The sequence below is a fragment of the Argentina silus genome, assembly GCF_951799395.1.
Source record: "Argentina silus genome assembly, chromosome: 6".
Lineage (NCBI taxonomy): Eukaryota > Metazoa > Chordata > Actinopteri > Argentiniformes > Argentinidae > Argentina > Argentina silus.
The window spans coordinates 11,944,040-11,966,602 of record NC_139660.1 but is presented as its reverse complement, the minus strand read 5'-3'; the positions used below and the strand labels follow the sequence as shown (position 1 = coordinate 11,966,602).

The 22,563-nt window shown below is 44.3% G+C and overlaps 1 protein-coding gene across 6 annotated transcripts in view; it reads left to right on the top strand.

Moving 5' to 3' along the window:
* The window catches only part of patj (PATJ crumbs cell polarity complex component), an 89,174-nt gene that overhangs the window by 7,306 nt on the left and 59,305 nt on the right, over positions 1 to 22,563 (top strand). For 5 of the 6 annotated variants that reach the window (XM_083671693.1, XM_083671695.1, XM_083671696.1 and 2 more), the window contains exons 7-18: positions 1,810 to 1,938; positions 4,644 to 4,880; positions 5,234 to 5,336; positions 5,570 to 5,658; positions 5,981 to 6,128; positions 7,726 to 7,878; positions 10,479 to 10,558; positions 10,743 to 10,799; positions 11,392 to 11,526; positions 13,762 to 13,932; positions 14,908 to 14,979; positions 15,619 to 15,840. In XM_083671693.1, the coding sequence (XP_083527819.1) occupies positions 1,810 to 1,938; positions 4,644 to 4,880; positions 5,234 to 5,336; positions 5,570 to 5,658; positions 5,981 to 6,128; positions 7,726 to 7,878; positions 10,479 to 10,558; positions 10,743 to 10,799; positions 11,392 to 11,526; positions 13,762 to 13,932; positions 14,908 to 14,979; positions 15,619 to 15,840 (1,596 nt within the window). The remainder of the gene's footprint in view (positions 1 to 1,809; positions 1,939 to 4,643; positions 4,881 to 5,233; positions 5,337 to 5,569; positions 5,659 to 5,980; positions 6,129 to 7,725; positions 7,879 to 10,478; positions 10,559 to 10,742; positions 10,800 to 11,391; positions 11,527 to 13,761; positions 13,933 to 14,907; positions 14,980 to 15,618; positions 15,841 to 22,563) is intronic. The other variant, XM_083671694.1, reaches the window with a different exon arrangement.

The window sequence follows — 22,563 nt, the reverse complement described above, 5'->3', positions numbered from 1 at the left end:
CTCTTTCCATTCTTTTTTGTCAGAAGAAAATGGACAGTAAACACTGGAAAGATCAGAATTACCCACTCATAAAATGGAGATATAAATCAAACGTCAAATATCGCTCTGCTGTGATGCTGTTTATTGTGTATTTATTCTGTCATACAATAGCTTTTGTCATTTTTGACAGGTTAACATATATATGGATCCCTGTACTCTTGAGAGAAGCCAAGTTAGTCAGCCATGTTAACTCCCCAAGATGAGGCACATGTCAATCAAAGAGCTAATGGTTGTTCGGCCACTCTTCTCCCCGATGCTGATACCTATCAGTTGAGTCATCCCAAACAAATGTTCCTCTGAGTCTTCTCAACTTCTCCTAGAATCTCCCCTGCCCCCTCTCTCCATGTGAACATGTCCTATTATTGTGAAAAGCTGAGAACATTTTCTAAGAAAACCATTTAAATGTGAAAAAAGGCTCCAGGGATTCATTACTTTTGTGCCTAAAATGGCAGCTTGTGTGAGCTAATGTTGCCTTGGTACATTCCTCTCTCATACACCCACCTCATTCCTGACATTACATTCTACAGCATGTTGGTGTTATCTTGAACCCTTATCGTAGTTCATTTGAACATTTAAAACCTAGTGTGATAGACTGATACAATGCCGGAGAGGCCTGCTTGCAGTAGTGATCTAGAAGACCGGTTCCCACTGGAACAGTTTTTTTCTGAGCTCCCATTATGGCTTTCTCATTAAAACCGTCCCAAACCTCGAGCTGTTTGTTTGGATTTCATAAGCAAACTCTCCTGTGTTTGTGTAATAATTCTGTAACATTTCATGGGTCAAAACTGAAAACATGGAAGGAAATGCAATTTAGCCCAACTGTTTTTTTTATTTATTTTTTATTCATACTGAGCTACAGCATTTCTGTATGCTTTTAGGATCAGGAAACTCCTAACAGGTAGATGCTTCCAGTTCAGAATAAGACATGTGTACGCACAAGTAGCACTGTAAACATCAAGACTCCATAGGCCTAAACATTTCTAAGACAGGTTTTAAATTGCTTGTAGAACTTTGCAGAGGTATGGCCTAAGGCTGCTTGTAGTGGTTTCCCTGCTTGTAGTGAGACTTGCAAGGCTTATTTACTTAACAGAAAGTTAAGACGTAAACTAGCTCCAGTTCTTATCTGGTGAATGGCTCTTTTCTGTGCTCAGGATAAGTGGCAGGGTAAAACGCTTTGTCTCCAGGGACTCACCATGGGCTGCACCACAATGAGGTTTCATTAGATAGAGAGCAAACGATGGAGGAAGTCACCCATCAGATAACACCATGTAATAAGAGAAAAGAACTGTTCTGATTGCAGGCGGTTAATAAAGAACCATTGGAGACATTGTGATTAGGACAGGGGAATTGTATGTATGTGATCAGGGAGGTAGTGGGGCTGGAAAACAAGACCCAAGGGACTCTCTGACCTCAAACATTGATCAGCCACTTATATTCCTGAAATTTAGTGAAACCATTAAAAGTCCGTCCAGCTGTTGCTCCTCAGCAGTGTGCAGTGACCCACAGTGGTTTAGTTAATATCACACAAAAGAAGTCATTATGATTTATATTGCTTAATTCTGGTAATTCCACTAAATGATATAACTTGTTACTTAAATTCATTGTCCTACTATACCTTCCTTTGTCCAATAGCTGGCCTCAGAAAATCAGGAACACTACCTTATTTCTTTACAAAAGTATCTAATTGTTGGTTCTGCTATGAAGTCATCATTCTATTTTGGCCAACAGAGAATTGACACTCTGGTTTTCTTCCCCTTCTCTATTTTCCAGGAGCAGTGGGGCCATGTGGAGGAGATAGAGCTGGTGAATGACGGCTCAGGCCTGGGCTTTGGCATTGTGGGAGGCAAGGCCACAGGGGTGGTGGTGAGGACTCTGGTGCCAAACAGCATTGCCGATAAGGTTGGGCTGATAAATACACTCTTACGCTAACATGTCACAGGTCTTCTAACAGGAGTGCCTCAGGCAGGCTTTTGAATTCTCTCTAGGTGGACCTCATTGGTGTCGATCAAGGCCTGAGATTCAACAGTACAAATGTTGCCCACTTTGACAACAGTTTTGTTTGTGATGATTTAACATCTAATGCTGTGATTAGTTATGTCAGTGGTCAATCAATGTATCAGTAAATGGATTAGTTCATAACACTGTTAGTCAATTCAATAAATCGAATCAAGATAATTTGATAAGCACATTAAGATATAGGCCATGACCCTTTTTTGTTGTGGAAGGATTGTTAGCGGTTAGCCTACATCAATACATAACTTATTGTGTTGCTTTAAATGCTTCCCTCTCCGTCTGATCCTCCAGCAACAGACCGGTCATCCCCTATGAATAGTAACCGCCAGTTTAGCTGAATTAATGCCCAGTGCGCACACAAAAGGCTCAGTTACATTATAATAGCCATTGAGCAAGAGGGGAAAAAATGATCACCCTGTAAGGGGATTACACCCTCGCTGCACATAGCGTCTGGTTCGAAGGACCGCTTTTCGCAAATTACAGAGATGTTCAGGAAAGGTTTACTCGCAGATGCCAGAAGTCCTGACACAGCCGATGTTCATTTGCCAGCACCCCCTTTTTCCACTAAATGCGTTGCTTTTCCCCCCTTTCTTTTGTGTGTTTGGAGATCATTGAGAGATAACATGGGAACATGTCATTTGAGTTGTTCCCCAAAGAAAAGAAAAGAAAAAAAAAGAAAAGGTCAATGTCAGCTTTAACCTCTTTTAAAAGTGTTATCCAGGAGAGATCTGGGTTGAAACACCCCGTCCCTGTTTTTGAAACTCTTTCGCACTCCTCCTCCTCTCCAGCCCCCTCTCTTTCTCTTTTCTCTCTCTTTCTCTATCCGAATGTCCAAGAGCCCAGGCACAAAACCCTTCTTGTTCAAAAGGCACAGTGCAGCATTTCACACATCACTGGATCTTATGCTCCAAAAAAGCTGTCAAAATTGGGGCTTTGTTTGCCCTGGCGTTTCCCATTTCAACGTTTAATGGCTGCGGCCGGCTTCAATGCGCCCCCGTTGTCCCGAGCACAGAGGCAGGGAGAAGTTGAGGAGATTTCCAGCACAAGTTTATGCATCAAACGCCTTTCATGTCTTTTTTTTTGCTCTCCCCTCTTTGTGTCTTATGTTTAGTTTTTTCTCCTCTTTTTCCCTGCTGAGTTTCTTCTGCTTGACCTGTACGTGGAAAAATACATTTCCCTAGCTTAGCCCCGCAAGCCAGGGTCGACAGCCTGTTCAAGTGGCATATCAAATGCATAGGAGGACCAAATTGTAAATAAAGCACATGTTGAATGTTATCAGAGTTGCAGGATTCAGATGGATCTCTTCCACTTGGTTTGTTCATTTGTTTGAATGGTTGATTGTAGGCCATGTTGTGAATAGGGTTGTAACGGTTCAGTAGGACCGTTTTTGGGTCACGGTTTGGTTTTTATGAATGTATAGTGTTCATATAAACTTGTTCTGGCCAACTGGTGATCATTTAGAGAAATACAATCAATTGATTATAACGAGAACAAAGAGCCAACAAATACATTCATACTACAAGATTTCATTACCACTTTTATAATACAGTAGTAACTCTGAGCACATACCCCATTCATAAGCTAAGGTCAATCATGTCATCAGTCATTTCAGGAAATGAAGCTTATTGCAATCCATCCATGTTTGTTTAAACTTTTCAATATGTTTTCTTGCTTGATTATTTTTAACTTCTCCACATGTTTCAATGCTTAATTATTCTATCATTCATTCAGTTAACTAAATGCTGAATTTCAATTACCCATTTGAGTTTCAATGGAATTGACCCCAGCCCCAGAGCAGAATCACACCTTAGGCCTAAATGCTCCAAGACAGATGCCACATGACTACACGTTCAAATTGATGGGCTGTGTGGCTCATATGAGGAAATATTACAAGGAAAGGAATTTAACTTCTGATCAGTTATCTAGCCTGCACTTATTAGGCAGGGATAACATTTAAGCGCCTGCAAGAGCAGAGGAGAGGACCCAGGCACCAATGCACAAGCAAGGAGCTCATCTTCACTGACAATAGCGTCAAAACTAAGTGATATACTGTAGTACTGTATCTACCTGCCAATTCCCTTGTTGCAAACCAAAACAAACCTATCCCTCAAGGTTACAGTGGGAAATGCAGCGAATGTTCATACCAAGGGTCATAATATGGTAAACCGGCAGATGCGCCTGCCTTTGGACGCACACGTTATGTGAATTAGTTAACACACTAGGCCATGCAGAATAGAATTTCCAGCTTGTTGATAAAACTGAGAACGTCAAGATGTGGGGAAATCAAACAAATGTTGTGCATCACGGTTCACTTCAGTGAACTTGTACCGAACGTTACGGGTGATACCCGCGAACCGTTACACCCCTTGTAGTGAAACACATGCAGGGTGCTTTTCGTGTCTGACCCACACTGAATATCATTGTGTATGGATTGAATTGGCTTTCAAGTTTGCCCAGTTGTTGAAATGTTTTCCTTTCAAAGTTTCTATTATGATCTTCCATGAACAGCATCAAATTCAACCTGAAATGTGTCGGCCTGAGAATGTTGTACTGGTCTCTTACTTAGTCTCTCTCCTTTTCTTCTCTGACAGGACGGGCGGCTGCGTACGGGGGACCACATCCTGCGTATCGGGGAGACGCCCACACGGGGCCTGGCCAGTGACCAGGTGGTGAAGGTGCTCCAGGGCTGCGGGAGCCGTGTGCGAATGCTCATCGCCCGGGACCCCCAGGGCCAGACCACTGCAGCCCCCCCACCACCTCCTCCTCCTGCTGCCAGGCCTGTCTCAGCCTTACCCATGCACACCCTGCCCCGCAGGGCCAGCAGGACGGTCAGTGATGCCCACTCACTCATTCAGTCACTCACTCGCATTTAAAGTCAATTTAAATTAAAATTCACTAATTGCAAATGGGCAATTTATTTTCGATGATTACTCGATAAAATTAAAATTAGAAGGTTTTTACAGCAATTTTCAGTTTTGAATCCAGTTTGAATCGTCTCAATCACTTACTGTACACCTCCAAAGCAAATACTGTGCTAGGGATTACACCTTCTGTATGAAGCGGACATTTAGGTTACCCCTAATCGTTTCAATCCAGCACTCGTCTTGTTTATGAAACATTTCAACATCAAACTGTCAACTGTGACTGTGCGTGTGTGTCTGTGTCTGTGTGTGTGTTCCAGCCCAACCTGGAGGGCTATGAGATCCATGAAGTGCCTCTGATGAAGAAGGAGGGCCAGAGCCTGGGCATCTCCATCATCGGCTACAATGCCTTAACTAGCGATGGTAGAAACTCAGAACACACTTTTCTTTGTCTTTACCGTGTCTTTTCTTTTTCTTGTTCCAACTTTATGTGTGCCTGTTTTCAAGCTTCTCAAAATATTGATGACAAGCAGTCAATTGTGAGTGTTAGTGGCCAATACATGTGTCTCTCCCCCCACGCTGTCTCTGACTCTGTCTCTCGCTCGTTCGCTCTCTCTGTCTCCCTCTCTCTCTCTGCCTGTCCCTCCCGTGGTCAGATGCGGTGGGGGTGTTTGTGAAGAACGTGATTCCGGGGAGTGCAGCCGAGCAGTGCGGGAACATTCGCATCCATGACAGGCTCATAGCGGTGAGGCCCCTGATCAGTTTTCAGTGAATTAACCGTGTCTGTGTGTGTTAAGGTTTAATGTTTTGGGGGGTTTTTAAGGACATTTTTTGGAGTGGGGCAGTCCCACTCTTATATTTTATTGGATAGAGACAGTGAAGAAAGACAGGAAAGTAAGGAGAGGGTATGTCAGCAGGGCATGGGCCCACATGTGTGCACTGTAGGATATGGTGCCAGACCACTGGACCAACCCAGGCTACCTGCATTAAGGATTTAACAAAACTTTTCACAAGCTGTGAGCTGCATGTATAACATTTCCCTTGTGTGTGTGTGTCCCTTGTGTCAGCTGGACGGTGTGAACCTGCAGGGATTCACCAACCAAGAGGTTCTGGAGGTGATGAAGCAGACAGGCCAGACGGTCCACCTCACCCTGGTCAGAAAGATGGACTCGCTCAAACCCAAGTCTATGTCCCTGGAGAGGTCTCTGGACAAAGGTATGGCACTATACACTAATTTACACTCCAGAGCATATCTGAGCCAAGCTAAGCTGTACTGGGTGGGCCAGGTTAAGCATCCACCATATAGTGCTGGAAAGGACAATGTGATAGGTAATACCAGGGGCAGTGCGTATGGTTCAGGTCGGCCCTGTAGTGTGTAAAGCCCCAATAGCCCCATTTCCACAGCGGGCCTAACACCGTGCCAGCCAGTGCGTGCTAAGTCCAATTGCCTTTCCACAGTCACTCCCGGCTTCAGCGGTGCTAACTCTGACCTATGCAGTGCTTAAAACTCTGCCTTTTAGCCTCCCCTGCCCCCCTGGTCCTCATCAGGCCAAACAGGGCCAGTGGCTCTGTTAGAGCAAGGGCAGGGTTTCTTTTCATCCTAGTGCCGCCTGTCTGGTGTATCTCCCCAAATTCTCCCATGTCACTCCTCTGCTCCGCCCCCTTGAATTACAGATTGCACCTTTTTAAACAATTTAAAGTCTTAAAATTAAGTGAACCCAATGAATGTTTGTTCCTTTCATATTTCTATTTCTATGTGGTCTTGTGTGGCGCAGTTGGTAGAGCATGACACTAGCGACTCTTTAGCACCTGCTAAATGGCTGTTATTTCTATACTTGAGTGTTTTACTAATGTGTCATTGCCCTGCTACAGTACAATATTCACCGAATATATTTAACATATTTTGACTTAAGCCGCCATCCAAAAAGTTAGTCGCCACACTACTTTTGTGGTCATATGAGTTTGAGCTGTCCTTGACCATTTTCCATTATCACTCCAGCCTCCGGGGAAAGATTAAGATGACAAATTAGTTTCTAGCTCTGTAATTTCACTGTACAGTATGTACACCCGAACAGAGGAAAAAAAGATCTATGTCCTCATTTCTGGCGACTTCCACGAGGCCGCACTGGTCAGCTCCACACACACATTGGTCAGCCGAGCAGTGAAAGAGGTGATTTAGAAGAGTGAATGCAGGGGACTGTTATCTCTCCAGTACGCCGTTTCTTTCATTACACCGGTGGGGAGTGGGATACAACAGTGTTGGCGCTGAAAGGAGACTGGAAGCCTGTAAAATAAACCGTGTGTTTTCCCTCACGTCTTCTTGGCTTCTATTATATTTGGAGGACCTAGCATGTATTGAAGCAGACGTGTGTGTGCTTTACAGTACAAGTTAATAGAGAGGAACTAGGCCAAACCCTATATAACGCTTAGATGGAAGTATTCCCCTGCGGTGCATATCGGGGATGCACTAACGAACCAGTAACGCAGCAGTGAACTTGCACCACTTGCACCACTCCCCCCCTCTCGATTTCTGAGTTGAACAATATCTGGATGACTTGCAGTGTGTGGTGCTTTGATGCCATGTAATTTGAACGTTGTTAAGTAGGTCTTTATGATGTAACGTTCACTCTGGAGTTGAAAGCTTTGGTAAGGTTGTGCAGCTTGTGCAAGGTCTGGTTAATTTTCAACACAGTCAGGACAGGTGACCTAACCAGCGTATGCTGTCATTGGGGGGGGGGGGGGGGGGGGGGGTTGCTATGTATGTCTGTATCCCCCTGTTAATATCTGTCTGTTTGTTTGTGTGATGTTGCAGTCCAGAGAGAGCCGTCGCGCGTGTCCCTGAAGAGGTCTGTGGAAATCAAGGCAAGGTCGTCAGACCTACAGAGGGCCCCTGTGGCCCCCATGGCCCCCACACTGGAGCCCACAGAGACTGCCCTGAGCACCAGCAAAACACAGCTGGCCAGAGGTGAGCTCATCCTCTCCTCCTCCCCTCCTCCCCTTCTATCCTCACTCACTCACACACACACACACACACACACACACACACACAACCATGTACTCCATAGACCCACTCTCGACCCCTTTGCAATCTAGATGGAGGGAGCCTTCTCTCACACACACACACACACACACACACACCCCTCAGTGCTGCTTCATAAATACATAGCTGATGGCTGAGATTTTGGATAGTTGATCACTAGGGGGCACTATCCCTGGATGCTGCTTTAGTCTCTTCAAGTGTCAGTTAGCCAGGTAACCTCGTAACTCATCATTCAGGTTCCAACATGTAAAAAAGAGGGATCGACTTCTGATTCTCACCTGATCATGTGCCAGTATCTTTTGCACACACTAGTGATTCACCCCCTCCGTTATCACTTTCCTTCTTTCTTTGCACTCCTGTCCTCCTCCTTGTCTGTCTTCTTTTTTATTTGGGCCATGTGCAGCCACTAGCAACCTCAGCACTGGAACACTGCAACCTGATCCTGTACCGTCTGCCCCCCCTCCCCCCCCACCATGCACCCCCCCTCTGCCTCTGGGTCCGGTTCACCGGCGGGCCAGACCGTAACTCAACCCCTGCACCCCACCCCCCACCCCCCCACACCACCACCACCACCACCACCAACACCAGTCAGCCAGGTCCCCACAGCAGGCAAGGCACTGTTACCGTCATGCTAGACGTGCCCCGGCCTCGGTAGATATAAATATCAAGATAGACCAGGGGGGAGGCGGAGGAGTAGCGGGCTGGGGTGCTAGTGGGGGCGAGTAGTGGAGGGAGGGCTCACGTTACACTCCGGCCTAATTAATCCTGACAAGACTCCTTCAACCTGCCAAATATTCATATAAAGTCCTCTGTTGCAGCGGAAGCCAATACAAGGCCCATGAAAAACAATAACGGCATGTCATTGGGCATGTCAAGGGCTTATTTCCCAGTGGGGGGAAGGAGCGGGGGTGGGGGTTGAGGTGGAGTCCATCCACTAGTAGAGCCATATGAGGCCTTGAAATTTCTTAAAATGTAATTGTCTCTAGAATTATGAGTTTAAAGGGGCAATATTGGATTTAAACAACAACAAAGTAGTCTTGCTACTTTTTTTTGTTAAAACAGTTGAGGTATGGGGCTGGAGAAATGTAACCACTCTCAGATTCATAGATGGAACTATGGACCTGAACCTTGTTTACAAACAATGGACAAAATATCAATACCCTTGCTAGATATTGCGATAGCGATATGATTTGTGATATTCCAAACACTTGGTTGGTCATGGCTAAAAAAACAAGAGTCAAAGTAAAGAACAGTAACTGAAAACAATAACCAAATAAAACAAATCTATGCATGCAGAGAGTGAAGTCAAGCGCATCTCATTTGTAGTACTGTACCGTGTCGATGAGTTTTTGTTTTACTGAGTGAGTGCAATATTGGCTTTTTTTAATCTTTTTTTTTTTTTTTTTTTTTTTACAATCTCCTGCGATATGGATATTTCGCGTGTTCATATTGCGATATCGATAGTTATAGAATATATTGTGCAGGCCTAGCCACAACCACCCCTGCCATCCATGTAGAGATCACTATTTTCATCTAGTGAACACTTACCCAGAGTGTTGATTTAGAGAGGCTTCCAACCACATGTGAGTGTCCAAAGCAAAACACTGCAGCAATCTTCTTTGTAACATTATCTTGGTGCAGGGAAGCACTGGAACATGATACTCAGAACCACTCTGATTTGTCTTGTCAGCGCTCGCTCCAACGCCCAGCCTCTGAATCATTTCTCCTCTTTCCTTTATTATTTCTTTCTCTTTTTGTTTGCTTAATGGCTAAAATGTCATGCAAATGTTTTAGTCCTATGCCTGGACAGCAGATGTTGAGCAGTTATTTTTTACGTCCCAAAACGATGCATCACTGTATTTATTCAGTGAAACGTTTGAGATTAACTGTGCTGTGATGGCCAGGTTAGCAATGCTAATTTAATCAGGTACTGTACTGTAGCTGTGTGTTTTTACACATTGAGCTCTCACAGAGAGAGGCTTAAAACGGTTACATGTGTATGGGGAGTCCGGTTTCTGAGGAGTTTTTCTAACACGTGTCCACTCATTTTGTTGGCGTCTTGCTGATTTCCCTCCAGATTCAGTGTAAAATGAGCCTGTAGTTTGGGGAGCCCAATCATGTGTAATCATTTGCTTTTAGTTCACTCCAATGCTTGTGAAACAGAAAGCAATCTTGTTACCTTGTCAGTGTCCTGCATTTCACTTCTCACTCAGTCGAACGTAATCACTATGTAGACTGGGATTGTGTTTTTCATCAAAGTACCACTTCCCAAACAATCTGAACATCTTTATCTTTGTTTTGTTAATATACCCCCTCACATAGACATGGACAGACAGGCCCCCTTCTCCCTGAGACAGAATGCTGCATGCACGCATGCATTAACACACACGCATGCATCCACACAAGTTTTGAATGCTTCTTGGCTCATAATGCTTGGCCAGTTCTTGCCGTTTTATAAAGTACTGTATGTTTTTGGACTGCAGTCGTATTCGTTCTAACATCAACACTGTCGTTGTGTTTTCTAGCTAGTAGCCAGGTCTCTCTGTCTGAGCTGGAGCTCAGGGCCAAATGGGAGCAGGCGCTGGGACCTCAGTACGACGTTCTGGTGAGCAGCAGTCACAACATGATGCTAAAAAATCCTAATTAAGACTAGATCACAGAGATATGGACAGAATATGGATTGGTTAAATCCATAGTGTTAGGTGTCGTTCAAGAAACAATGTCACCTGCGTCAATGTCAACAACATCATGTGTCAATGTCAACAACATCATGTGTATGTCCCTACCAGGTGGTTGGCCTGGACCCAGTCATTGAAGATGATGCAGAGCTACAGAAATACTCCAAGGTGAAAACCAGAAAGGAACTCAAAATGGAGCCAGACTCCACAGCTCCATTTTAAACCATCCAAGTTGTCTGTTGCAGTACAATTTATTTGAAATTGATTGACATTTTTATTGAAGGTAAAAGAATCCCTCAAGGTGCGCCATCCTGTTTTTGAGGGGTCTCTGCAAAAAGAAACTATAGTTTACAAAACAGAGACGGCGTAGGGATTTAGCGTCTGTTTCTTGAAAAGGGTTTGATTTAAAAAAAAATGTTTTTGCCTGCTTTGGCCCTGACCTTGGCTGTACTTGACTAGGCCAGAACGTTTTTAGCTACATATTATGCTTCCTTAAATATTGAATAGTCATATTATGGGCCCCATAGGGACCCATTAATTCTGGAAATATGTCCAAAACACTCTGCAGACTCTCCAAACCAACTAATATTAAAAAGAATCCCCCTCTGAAGACTTTGTCTGGGATAATCAACCAAGGTCAGGGTCGAACCAGGAACATTTTTTTTTGGGTTGAAACATCCCTTTAAATTCCATCTGGAATAACTTGACTGTCAATTTTATTGGAAAATCAATGAAACAATGTCTTCCTCTGTACCCCCAGCTTCTGCCCATCCACACCATGCGCCTGGGGGTGGAGTTGGACTCGTTCGATGGCCACCACTACATCTCCTCTGTGGCCCCTGGGGGCCCCATGGCCAAGCATGGCCTCCTGAGACCTGAGGACGAACTACTGGAGGTACAGCCACTGGACACACACACACAGTCCCAAAGTCTGATGATTGTTGCTGTTGTAGCAATATGCAAGCTTAATGAGTGCTTGCTTTGTGCTTGTTGACAAGTGTCCCAGCAGTGTACATTTTCAGTTTCCACTTGAGTTATGACTGCTTACAACTTGTGTTGTGTTTATGTAAAGTTTAAAGTAGGATTTATGAAGCATTCCCTATGCAATTTTTCACCCATTATTTTCTGACACCTTGAGCCCCTTCATGGTCAAGCAGTGTCCTGCCACTTGGCTGGAATTCAAATTGCAGTGGGGGTTGCAGGCCCATGTCTTTATGTGGGCTTGAAGCTATTGTTATTGTTGTTTGTGGGTGTCGTTCGGCATGTGTGTTTTTCATGTGGGAGCGCTCTGTTGTTCGGTAGAGGGGAGAGTGGGCTAACTGAGGCCATCTGCATGCCAGACCCCTGCCTCTACCACCCCCACCCCACTTCTTCCTGCCCACCTCCCCTCCCTGGCACTGGTTGGAGCTGCCTCACCGCTGTGCCCCCAGCCTGTTGCTTTTGGCAGCCTTGGCATGAGCGAAAGCAACCGCCACTGTGTGGCACAGGAGGGGCTAGTGGGTAATGGGAGTCAGGAGAGAAAAGGGAGGGGAGGGGTCGATATATTCATGTTTAGAATTCCCTGAAATATTGCTGCTTTCATGTTTTTAAATGTCAAAAGTTATCACGACATTCTTGGGCTGCCCCAGACTCTATTTTGAGCATTTTGATCATCAACGATTCATTATAAATACAAAAAATATATTTTTACTGAAAAATGGGAGTGGCGACCGCCTTCATTTATTGGCAATAGACTTATGTTATTACTAGCCAATGTGTTGGCTCAAATTCCATTACCTGTCATCAAGTATGATTATATTTGTGTGTATACATATATATATATTATATGATTTATTTAATTTTTTTTCACACCAGCTAAACATGACCATGTCAGCAGATGAAGCAGAGTGAGCACAGGCACGCAGAGGTTGTGGTTGTCTCATGAAAACCTGAACTGTTATCACAGGATGCAGCACTTTTTTTGGTTTATCTTTTGACAGCTGGAAAAACTGTACAGCAGTGGTCGTTATTTTTTTAATTTTTTGTTTTGTTTTGACTAAATCTGCTGTGTACAGTAGTCTCATACGCATTAATGAATCCTTGCAAATGCGGATGGAGAGCGAGGGGGAGGGAATCTAGGTGCCGTTGGACACAAATTATTTACTGGCACTATTGTAATTGAGACCAGTTTTGGTGAATACATGTCAGTCATATATTTTCATCAAGGTGACGTATGTTAGCGTGTAAGCATTTACACCCAGTAAATAGTTGTGACACCTTTGAGATGTGAAAATGGACAGGAACGCTTTTTTTCATCTGTTGCTCACAACAATTCAACTCTTGACAATTCAATAATTAGATTCGTCTGACGGTTCACAAAGTCAACTCCATGGGGTCAGTCCTACATTCATGTTCTGAATGCTTAACTGAATCACTATGTAAACGTATTAGCCGACATGCCAGGCTTCAACTTGACCCATTGCATTTCTTGTTGCATTCACACTTGACGCCTCAATGTGAAATGAATGTGTGTCTCCCCGCAAACCTTAGTGGAGAGACAGGGGGCCTGGCCTCCCCCACATAGCAGGGCAGATGGCAGGTAGCGGCGCCGGGCTCTCCAGCCGCTCCCGCCCAGCCTGCTCCATTAAACAGCAATCAAGTGGCCCAGCAGCTCCCCAGGTCCCCACACACTGGGCTGGCCCCTCTGATCCACACACACACACACACACACACACATACACACACACATACACACACACACACTTCCCTTGGACTATTGGACAATTGCTGTTTTTTTCATCTATAACTAGATAACCTTGTCACAACGGAATCATTCTAGCCATAATCTATTCCTAAGTGGCTGATATTGTTTCCATTGCCGCTTGTCAATGTTGTACCAGACTTATTCTCAGGAGAGGGATGTTTTCTCTCTAAAGGAGTGTGTGTGTACTGTGTGCGTGTACTGTGTGTGTATCGGCTTTGTGCAGACCAGTGAAGTGAAGTCTTTACTATCTGTGTGTTCCTTATGCAAGTGGATGTGCTATGTGCAGCTTTGGATTAAGCATATGAACATTCTCTACAAGTGAAATAAAGTGTAAGTGTAACTTTGCGTCACTGGACTGGTCGTGTGTGTGGGTTTGTGCGCGTGCAGGTGAATGGAGTGCAGCTCTATGGGAAGTCGAGGCGGGAGGCTGTGGCCTTTCTCAGGGAGGTGCCCCCTCCCTTCACCCTGGTGTGCTGCAGACACCTGACTGATGAGGGCAGTGACTACCAGCATGACCAGGAGTGGCGCTCACCCAGCCCTGCCGCCAGTGTGGAGGAGGTTAGGACACACGTGCACAGTACAAACACATGCACATGCACACACACTCAAACACACACACAATTGTGGCACCCTTTTTTAGATTTAGTTTAGTCTAGTCTAAAATACCTTGAGGTTTTAGTCATATTTTTGTCATTTGAATAATGATTTAGTCCAGTTATTGCCAAAATGAAGAAAACTATGGGCCGTTTTGATCGACTTAATGCCATTTCTTTTTAGTCACATCACATTTGTATTGCTTCATTAACTCATAGTAAACATAAATCACTGACTTCCACGTGCGCAAACATATAGCTTGTATTACTAACATGTTTTTCTAGATAACATTCTATCGCATGATTCTCTTCCCAACACCTACATTTGCAGAATGACACATCACTCTGCAGCAGATATTAAAATTCACACCCCTGGAAAGGGCACATAAAGGGCAGTAGGCCTAATTAATGCAAAAACAAGCTCTACATCTGAGAGGATCAGCCTCAGCATGGCACTTCACAGATTCCCTGATATTGATCACACCATCGGTGCTTACTGCATGTCTTTACCGCTGGTGATTAGTTCTGTGCAGCGCATTGCTCAAAGCCACCGCCCCTCTCAAATGCTTTGTTTGTTGTTTAGTTATAGTTCTTTCTGGATCTATTTACTCAGTTGTCGGCTCGTCTTTTACCACGATAACAGTGTTTAACGAATATTTTCGCCATTTCGTTGAAGAAATTAACCCTGACACACACACACACACACACACACACACACACACTCTCAATACACAAAACAGAACCACAAAGACACGCTTGCATACACATAATCAATACTCTAAGAGCAGCCAAAGACACACTCAATGCTCGAAACAACCAACTGAGCCCACACATATGCAGCACAACCCCTGCACCCCATACATCCTACACACCAAACTCATCCACAACATGTTTGTCTCCATACTTAAACAATTAATGGCCTTCCATGTCTGTTTCCCAGATTGAGTTGAAGCTTTCGGCCCTGTTGGCTGGCCCTGCAGCGGTCCAGGACAGTGGGAAAGAACAGACCCCGGTATGCAGCTAGTTTCCCTCTCCCTTCCTCTCTCCCTCTTTCCCTTCTTCTCCATCTCCCTCCCTCGCCTTAGCTGTTAGCGTTTAGCATTACTTCTTTCAGGAGAGCAAGGCTGACGTATTTGATATCAATATACATGAACTCTGTCTACATTTAGCATGTATAACATATTTAAGCATTAAAGGTGCAATCTAATTCAAACAACAAAGCGGGCTCCCCGCCACTTGGTAAACAGCTGAGGGATGGGGCTGGAGAAATGTAACCACTCTCAATTGTATAGACAGAGCTATGGATGCAAGGACTGACCATCCATGAGATCAATAGAGAATAGAGTTTTAACATGTTTTGAAGCTGTATAGTATTTGTTTCCGATTGCATTATTTACAAACAATGGATATACAGTATATAACAATGGCTTATATTCTGCGTTCTGATGAGGTAAGACCGTTGAACTAAGCTCATGAGGCATTTATAAATTATATTCTTCAAGAATCAATGGCTATATATCATTCATTTAAAGTCCAAAAATGTATGTAACAATTACAGATTTAAAACAAGGAAGACATAATGGCTACATGGTGTCATTAAAGCTTCATAATGTATTCGATACAACATTTAATATGTGTCTCCCTCCATTAGTCCTACCAGGAACAAGTGACTTTAAAGGAGATTCCACAAGAGTCAGCACCCACAGAGCACACACACCAAGGCCACAGTGATCCTGGAGAGGAGAAAGAGGGAGAGGGAGAGGGAGAGGAGGAGGAGGAGGAGGGAGAGCTGGCCCTCTGGTCACCTGATGTCCAGGTGTTGGAGCTGGAGAAGGGAGAGAGAGGCCTGGGCTTCAGTATCCTGGACTACCAGGTAAGAGATTTACACTCCCTCCTCATCCCCCTCTCTCCCTCTTTCTCTCCCCCACCCTCTCTCCGTCAATGTCTCTCTCTCTTCTCTAATTCCTGAGGTAATGTGAACTAGGGGGAGAACATGAGAGCTTGATCCCCATACCAACACAAGTGACCCCTTGCAAGGACCCAGCGGTTTGCCCAGAAATTCCATGAAAATATATAGACAAATTGATAAATGCCAGAGCTTAGGGATGGGGAGGGAAGCGGTCTCTATGGAACTGTTTACATCTGTGACCAGAGAGGGCTTTGGTGGGAGTGGGCTAAAGCACACTAAAGCTTGGGCAAACATATCCCCCCTACCTCCACAGATCTGTTTTCTTCTTGAAGTTGAGGGAAGAAAGAAAAAAAAATAGCTAATTAAATTAATCCCGCTTGACTTTTTCCTGTAGTCGTATCACAGGGGGAAGTGCACCCGTGTCACAAGTCATCTGGAACAAAAGTAAGCAGTCGTCGTACTGTACCGGGCGCTTGGCATAGGGCCTGCAGTGGTGGACAGAACCTGGAACCTGGCCAAACCCAAACATCAGTCCAACCCAGCTCCATAAGGGTCTCTGTAACAAGGCCCTAATCACAGGCAGTCTGCACCACTCCACAGCACAACATCACAAAGTGACCACACGAGAGACAGGCAACTCCTTTTCACCACCGCTGTATTAGTCTTGGGTTGCTATTCAATCTAACCCGTTCTCCTGGAGAAGTTAAAACATTGTTTCCCTCTTTCACAACATGTTTGGATTCGTATTCAACAAAATAATGCTAGTCTGCAGTCTTGCAAGCATGCTTTCTCACTGCAAGAAAATAATATATTTTTTGATTGAAGTGAAGCCCTTAATTCCCACTAGGGGTGTTGGAGGTTTAGAACAAAAACAACTGACACAGATTTCACGCTAGGTTGCATTGGGCAGAAGAAAAGTATGGGGTTCCAATCCGAGCTTGCGCAACTTTATCAAGAGCCGAGTAAATGGCTGGAGTGTAATGGCTGCTTGAGAACGAGGAAACCTAACACAAAGATCACATTTTAATGACGCCACATACCTCTCCTCTGGAGGATGAGTGATAGGCGTCCTAGTGAGCCCAGCAGCAGTAACATGAGCGGAGAACCCTTCAATTCTGTCTCTCTCTTCACATTAAGGATGAGTGAGGTCCTAAAGAACGGAGTGGTTGAGAAAACAACTGAAAGAAGAATCCATATGACTATCCATATGAGGATATGAGTGTCTCTTCTCGTGTAGAATCTTCTGGTTTGATTTGGAAACGCATGCTGTATCAATATACTGTACCTCGACTCAATGGCTGTGATTTATGTTTTCAAATAGTGTCTCAGTTTTTCTCCATCACTTTCACTTTCAACTAGATGGTGGTGTAGTCAAAGGTAACTCAAACACACAGCATTGGACTTATTTTGACATTTTGAAGGAGCGCGCCTCGATATTACCATTCGCTTTCATTAACTGCAAGACAGCACACCCATACAGATCACGCTCCCACCTTTGAACAGATGGGGCATCAATGTTCTCTGTGTCAACCGAGTATTTTAGATGATGATGGGTTCAATGAAAGTGGTAAAGAAACTGTTTTGGATGCGAGGAGGAGGACTTGTGAGCTACTGTGTAGACTGATACTGTATCTGCCAAGTCCCTCAGTCATTGAAATATCTATATGAAACTTGGGAAGCCGTTTTGTATTCTCGTCTCTGAATGTATTGTCAGGGTCTTTGCTAGGCCCCCCTTACTTTATGTTGGGTTTTTACGGCACTGTATCCTGAGGCTGAAACAGAGGCATAGCCTCACCTCCAGGACCTCCACTACTATCCTTTGCCATCCCTCTTTCTCTTTGCCTCCAATGCAAGTCCACCCTCCTCCTCCCTCCCTCTGCCAGCTGAGCCCTCACTGTGAGGTTTAGGTTGGCTCCCTGTCGATGTCGGGCGGTCGGCGTTCTGCAGGGCTCGTCAGCCTGAGGTGTGCGTGTGCGTGTGCGCATGGTTGTTTTTTTTCTTTTTTACTTATCGTATATTCTACCCATTTCAAAATGTTTGAATATAAAAATATTGAGGGAATAGAGAAACAAGTACTGTAATTCCTTTTATTACAGGCCAAAGTTGGAAGTTCACAGGATTCAAACTGAAAACTAATGGCAGTTACTCATCACTGTATATTATCATGAGGTCTAAGTTTAAAGTTTTATTTTCTCTTTTAATGTTCAGGAATGATATAAAACTGCAAACAAAAAAGGATAAATTGCCTAAGTGATAATTTCATGTACGTGCAGTTGATGTAGTAGAAGTCGATCCTCATCACTCACTCTCTCTCCTTTCTATCACTCCATGTCTCTCTCTCTCTCTCTCTCTCTGTTTTCACTTTTTCTACCACTCTCACTCACTCACTCCTTTTCTCCTCCACTCTCTCTAATGTCTATCCCTCTCTCCTCCCTCTCTCTCTCCTCCCTCTCTCTCTCCTCCCTCTCTCTCTCTCCCTTCTAACCCCTCTCTGACTGCAAGTTGCAGCGGCCCCAGGCAGAGTGAGGGAGAATTGATTTTTGGGGCCGTGTGTCTCCAGTAGAAGCTTTGGGCTGATAAGACTGAATGAAATCCGGAGCCTCTGCACTGCCTGTAGACATACTACACTGTCTGGGTGTTAAACGCAGGGGTCACCCCCTCCCTCAACACAGACACACACACACACACACACACACACACACACACACTCATACGCTCGCTCACTCACTCACTTACTTCATCGTAGTACATTTACATTACAATACAACTGAATTAAATTCAAATCTGTACCAAACAGGTATTTCTATGGTCAACACTTCAACAGGCAAGTCAGTCAGCACTTGAGCTCTTGAGTTGTGGCTTCAAGAAAGGCGAGTAAGATTTTTCTTTGTACTGTACACTTCCCTGTATCCCAGCACATACTGTATGACGACAAGCCTTTGAACTTGAACGTCTCACCAGACATCTCACTGCTTCATGGCGTGACTGGCGGCAGCACTTGCGGTAACCATAAATATCATGCAGGAAGAGTGGAACGGCACAGAATTGGTCTGTGTCAGTATTAGTGTTCCTCTGACAGAACCTGTGTTTAAAAGTGAGAAGCGTGACGGTAATTATTATGAGTGATGTGTGAGCTAACGATGTGGGGACCCCGCACCCCCAACCCCCCTCGGTGTCTCCCACCACCAGCCCCCCACTAATGGAGATTAATGATGGCGGCGACCCTGGTTTCAAACGGCCGATCGGCGGGGTGGGGGGTGGTGGCTTAGTTTCACTTCAGTGGGATGGGGTTTGGCCAAGCCCTTACGCAGCCATTTAAAAGTCATTATTCTCAGCCATATCCAGAAACCCTGGTGTAATCCATGAAGTCATACCATTTCTCTGTAAAGGATCTTGATTGAGGACCTCTTTTTCTTTCTCTTTCTCTTTGTCTCTCTCTACTCTCTCTCTCTCTCTTTCTGTGTGTGTGTGTGTGTGTGTGTGTGTGTGTGTGTGTGAGTCTGAGTGAGTGAGTGCGCACGTGTGGCCTGTTACACATATACTACTGTATTTGGGTGATAATCAGGCAGTACAGTGGAGGCATGGTGAGTGGTCATTTTGTAAACCATGTCACATAACTAATGAAGTGAACCAAGACAGCACAGTTTATATGCCTTGTGGCTCGCAACGAGGGGCAAAATATATCTTGGGCTCCATTGTAACTCCTGAGTTTGTTTAGTTTCATTCTCTATAAATCATAGTGTGGGAGATGCATTCTGGATGTGGGAAACAATATACATTTCCAACATGGCTGAAATATTTCATTGTTGTTCCTTCCCAGAAAACGTAGAGAGAGAGTTTTGAAATAGAATCCATTTTGAATTTTCCCTGGGAGCCCAAAAATAGCCTCACCTGCACTTCAATACAGTGTTTAGTTTCACCATGTGACATTTTAAGGGAGAAGCATAAATCATTCTCTATGAATCTATTATTTATTTGATCTAACTTATTTATTCAGTTGTCCTTAACTACAGAAGTATCTGATCAAAGGAACTCTGTAGGGTATAGGGTTGCAGAAGGTTGAATTGGAGTTACAAAGTACGTCAAAACAGTCACTCCAACTCTAGCCATACTATTCAGGGCAGAGGCACTCCCTAACCACAGATATAGGATCAGATGACCTAATTCCAAATCCTAACCTTACCATTATGAGGATTTAAAAGATATCTCACCTGGTATCAGTATTGTGGGACAACATCTACCTACTTCATCATTAGGTGCCACTTGCATGGGATGCTATTGTAACCAACTGGGTTTGAATATATGTATCACCGGGTCTCCTTCACCCCACAAGACTGTGTTAGCCTGCTGAATCAAAGCCTTCAAAGTCTAGGACAAACTGTAGTCTCAGGCAAGGTTATTTATCGCGCAAATGTGGTAATGTACACCGAATTACCTCTGTTACAATCCCAGCACACCAAGTGTTGGTGGTAATTTACAGCCTTTGTCAGGCCTGCATTGGCCATGCTGGAGACGTTTGGCTGCAGCTCGGGCTTTTACTGCACACTGTACAGCTATACTGGGGACCTCAATCTAACATATAACATCCACTCTCTCCACACTGTACAGCTATACTGGGGACTTGAGTCTAACATATAACATGCACAGTGACATGGGGAACAAGTTAGCAAAGGGACACTTAATAAGGATTTATTATTGGCCCCCACCAATGAAATTGGGGAGGGGACTATGATTCGTCTCTGTCCGTTTGTATGTCATCACAGGGACAATTCTGATGAGACCTGGATGTATGGTGGGTCTTGCCATACTGATACAACATTTATGAAATTACACTGATTGGCCCAATTTTGATGAAACTATGGTGAAATATGCGTCTTGCCATAGAGATTGTTTAGGAGTTGACACCAATTCATTATTAAAAACATAATAATAGGGTGCAATGTAGAGAGCTAGGACTGAGTGTAGGTCAATGCAACAGGCCTATAGCCTAACGAATTTGGGAATAATATTTTGAGAAATCAATGCAATTATAATTGTTTTGCCCAGCCACCACCCCCCTCATCAGAGGACCTAAGTACTTTGTTTGTTTTAGTTATTTTAAAAGTTATTACAAATATATTTCATCTGCTCAAAACTTAAGTTTTACATAAGTACCAAGCAGATTAAATATTTTTGTAATAACTTTTAAAATAAATAAAACAAACAGAGTACGTAGGTCCAACTCTGAACCATCGATTACAGTTTCACCTGACCCATAGACTACCGGCAAGGTCAAGAACCATCTGACTATAAGTTGTCAAATAGTGAACTTTTAACTTTTATCCCTTTTAACTTATGCAGCTAAGCAAACTTGCCATATCTTAGCTAAGAGTGTGGACCAAAGGCTAGTCCATTTGTACTGGAAGAGAGTGGATAACTACCAATGATTTGATGGTATTGATACAGTGCTCTCATGGTCTTGAATGTAGTGAATGATTTGGTCTTACTCAGACACACAGCACCTGCTTTTTTCTCTCTCTTGGGGGCCCAATTTGGACAATGCAAATAAGTATCTTGTGTCAAACCAGATTGAAATACTCCCAGCTAATCAGAGAATTCAACGCTGAAATTATTTTGGAGTGAGCCCAAAAACTGTGCCTGAAATGTTTGCTATGCTATCTGGTCCAATGGATGTGAGTTTCAGTCTGTGGCTCTCTTAGGAATTATTCAACTATTCTAGCATGCATAGTGAAAAGTCTGTGTGATTTTGAAATACTTAAACAATCTCGTTCCATTGTGCTACTGTAAGTGGCAGTGACTGTGCAGAACAAACCGCATAGCAAGGCTCTAGAACTATCGTTCTCTGAATCATAGCTGACCTCAAGGTTGTAACATGGAGAGCAGCTGCTTCCTTTACCAGAATCCCCCCTCTCCCAATGAGACCCAATTTTATATTGAGCCTTAAATCTGTGCCGCACTCGAGCGGAAACATAAATAAGAAATGGCCAACTTATTTCAAGCTGACAGGCCCTAGAATCCATATTGAATGGGGCAGAATCCAATCTCTCTCTCCCTCTCTCTCTCTCTCTCTCTCTCTCTCTGGTGTTGACACATTTTGTTTCTGACCATGGGCTGGTCTCCCTCCTGCCCTTGTATGCATGCACACCGTCATTTGCACTCCTACGCTAATGTAACCACATGTACATTCTCTATTTTAAAAGCTGTTCTGCTTACATCACCAGCCGTGTGTGTGTGTGTGTGTGTGTGTGTGGGGACAGTGGGGCGGAGGTGGAACACGCTTGGCTGAAACTCTGGAGCCGGACAATGCAGCCTGTGTCTTCGGAAAGGGCCAGCTGGAGTAGAACTTCACCCCCTCCACCCTCCCCCCTCCACACACACGCATACAAACTCACACACACACCCCATCCCCATCCCTTATAACTTTTCTCCTTTTTCCTCCTTTCATTCTCTTCTTCCTCATCTTCTCCCTCTCTATTTCACTGGATCTTAGTTTTGGTGTACCGCATTCCAACAGGTCTCAGCTCACCTCCACAAAATTGCTTTAGCTCTCATTCTCTCCCTCCCTCTATGGACCGTATTCACCTCTTCACTTACTCTCTCATTCCTCCCCCCTCTCCCTCAGCGGTACACAGGCTAAACAGGGCTCAGTAATTGGACGTGGAGTGCTGCTTGCTGCTGCAGTTCTGT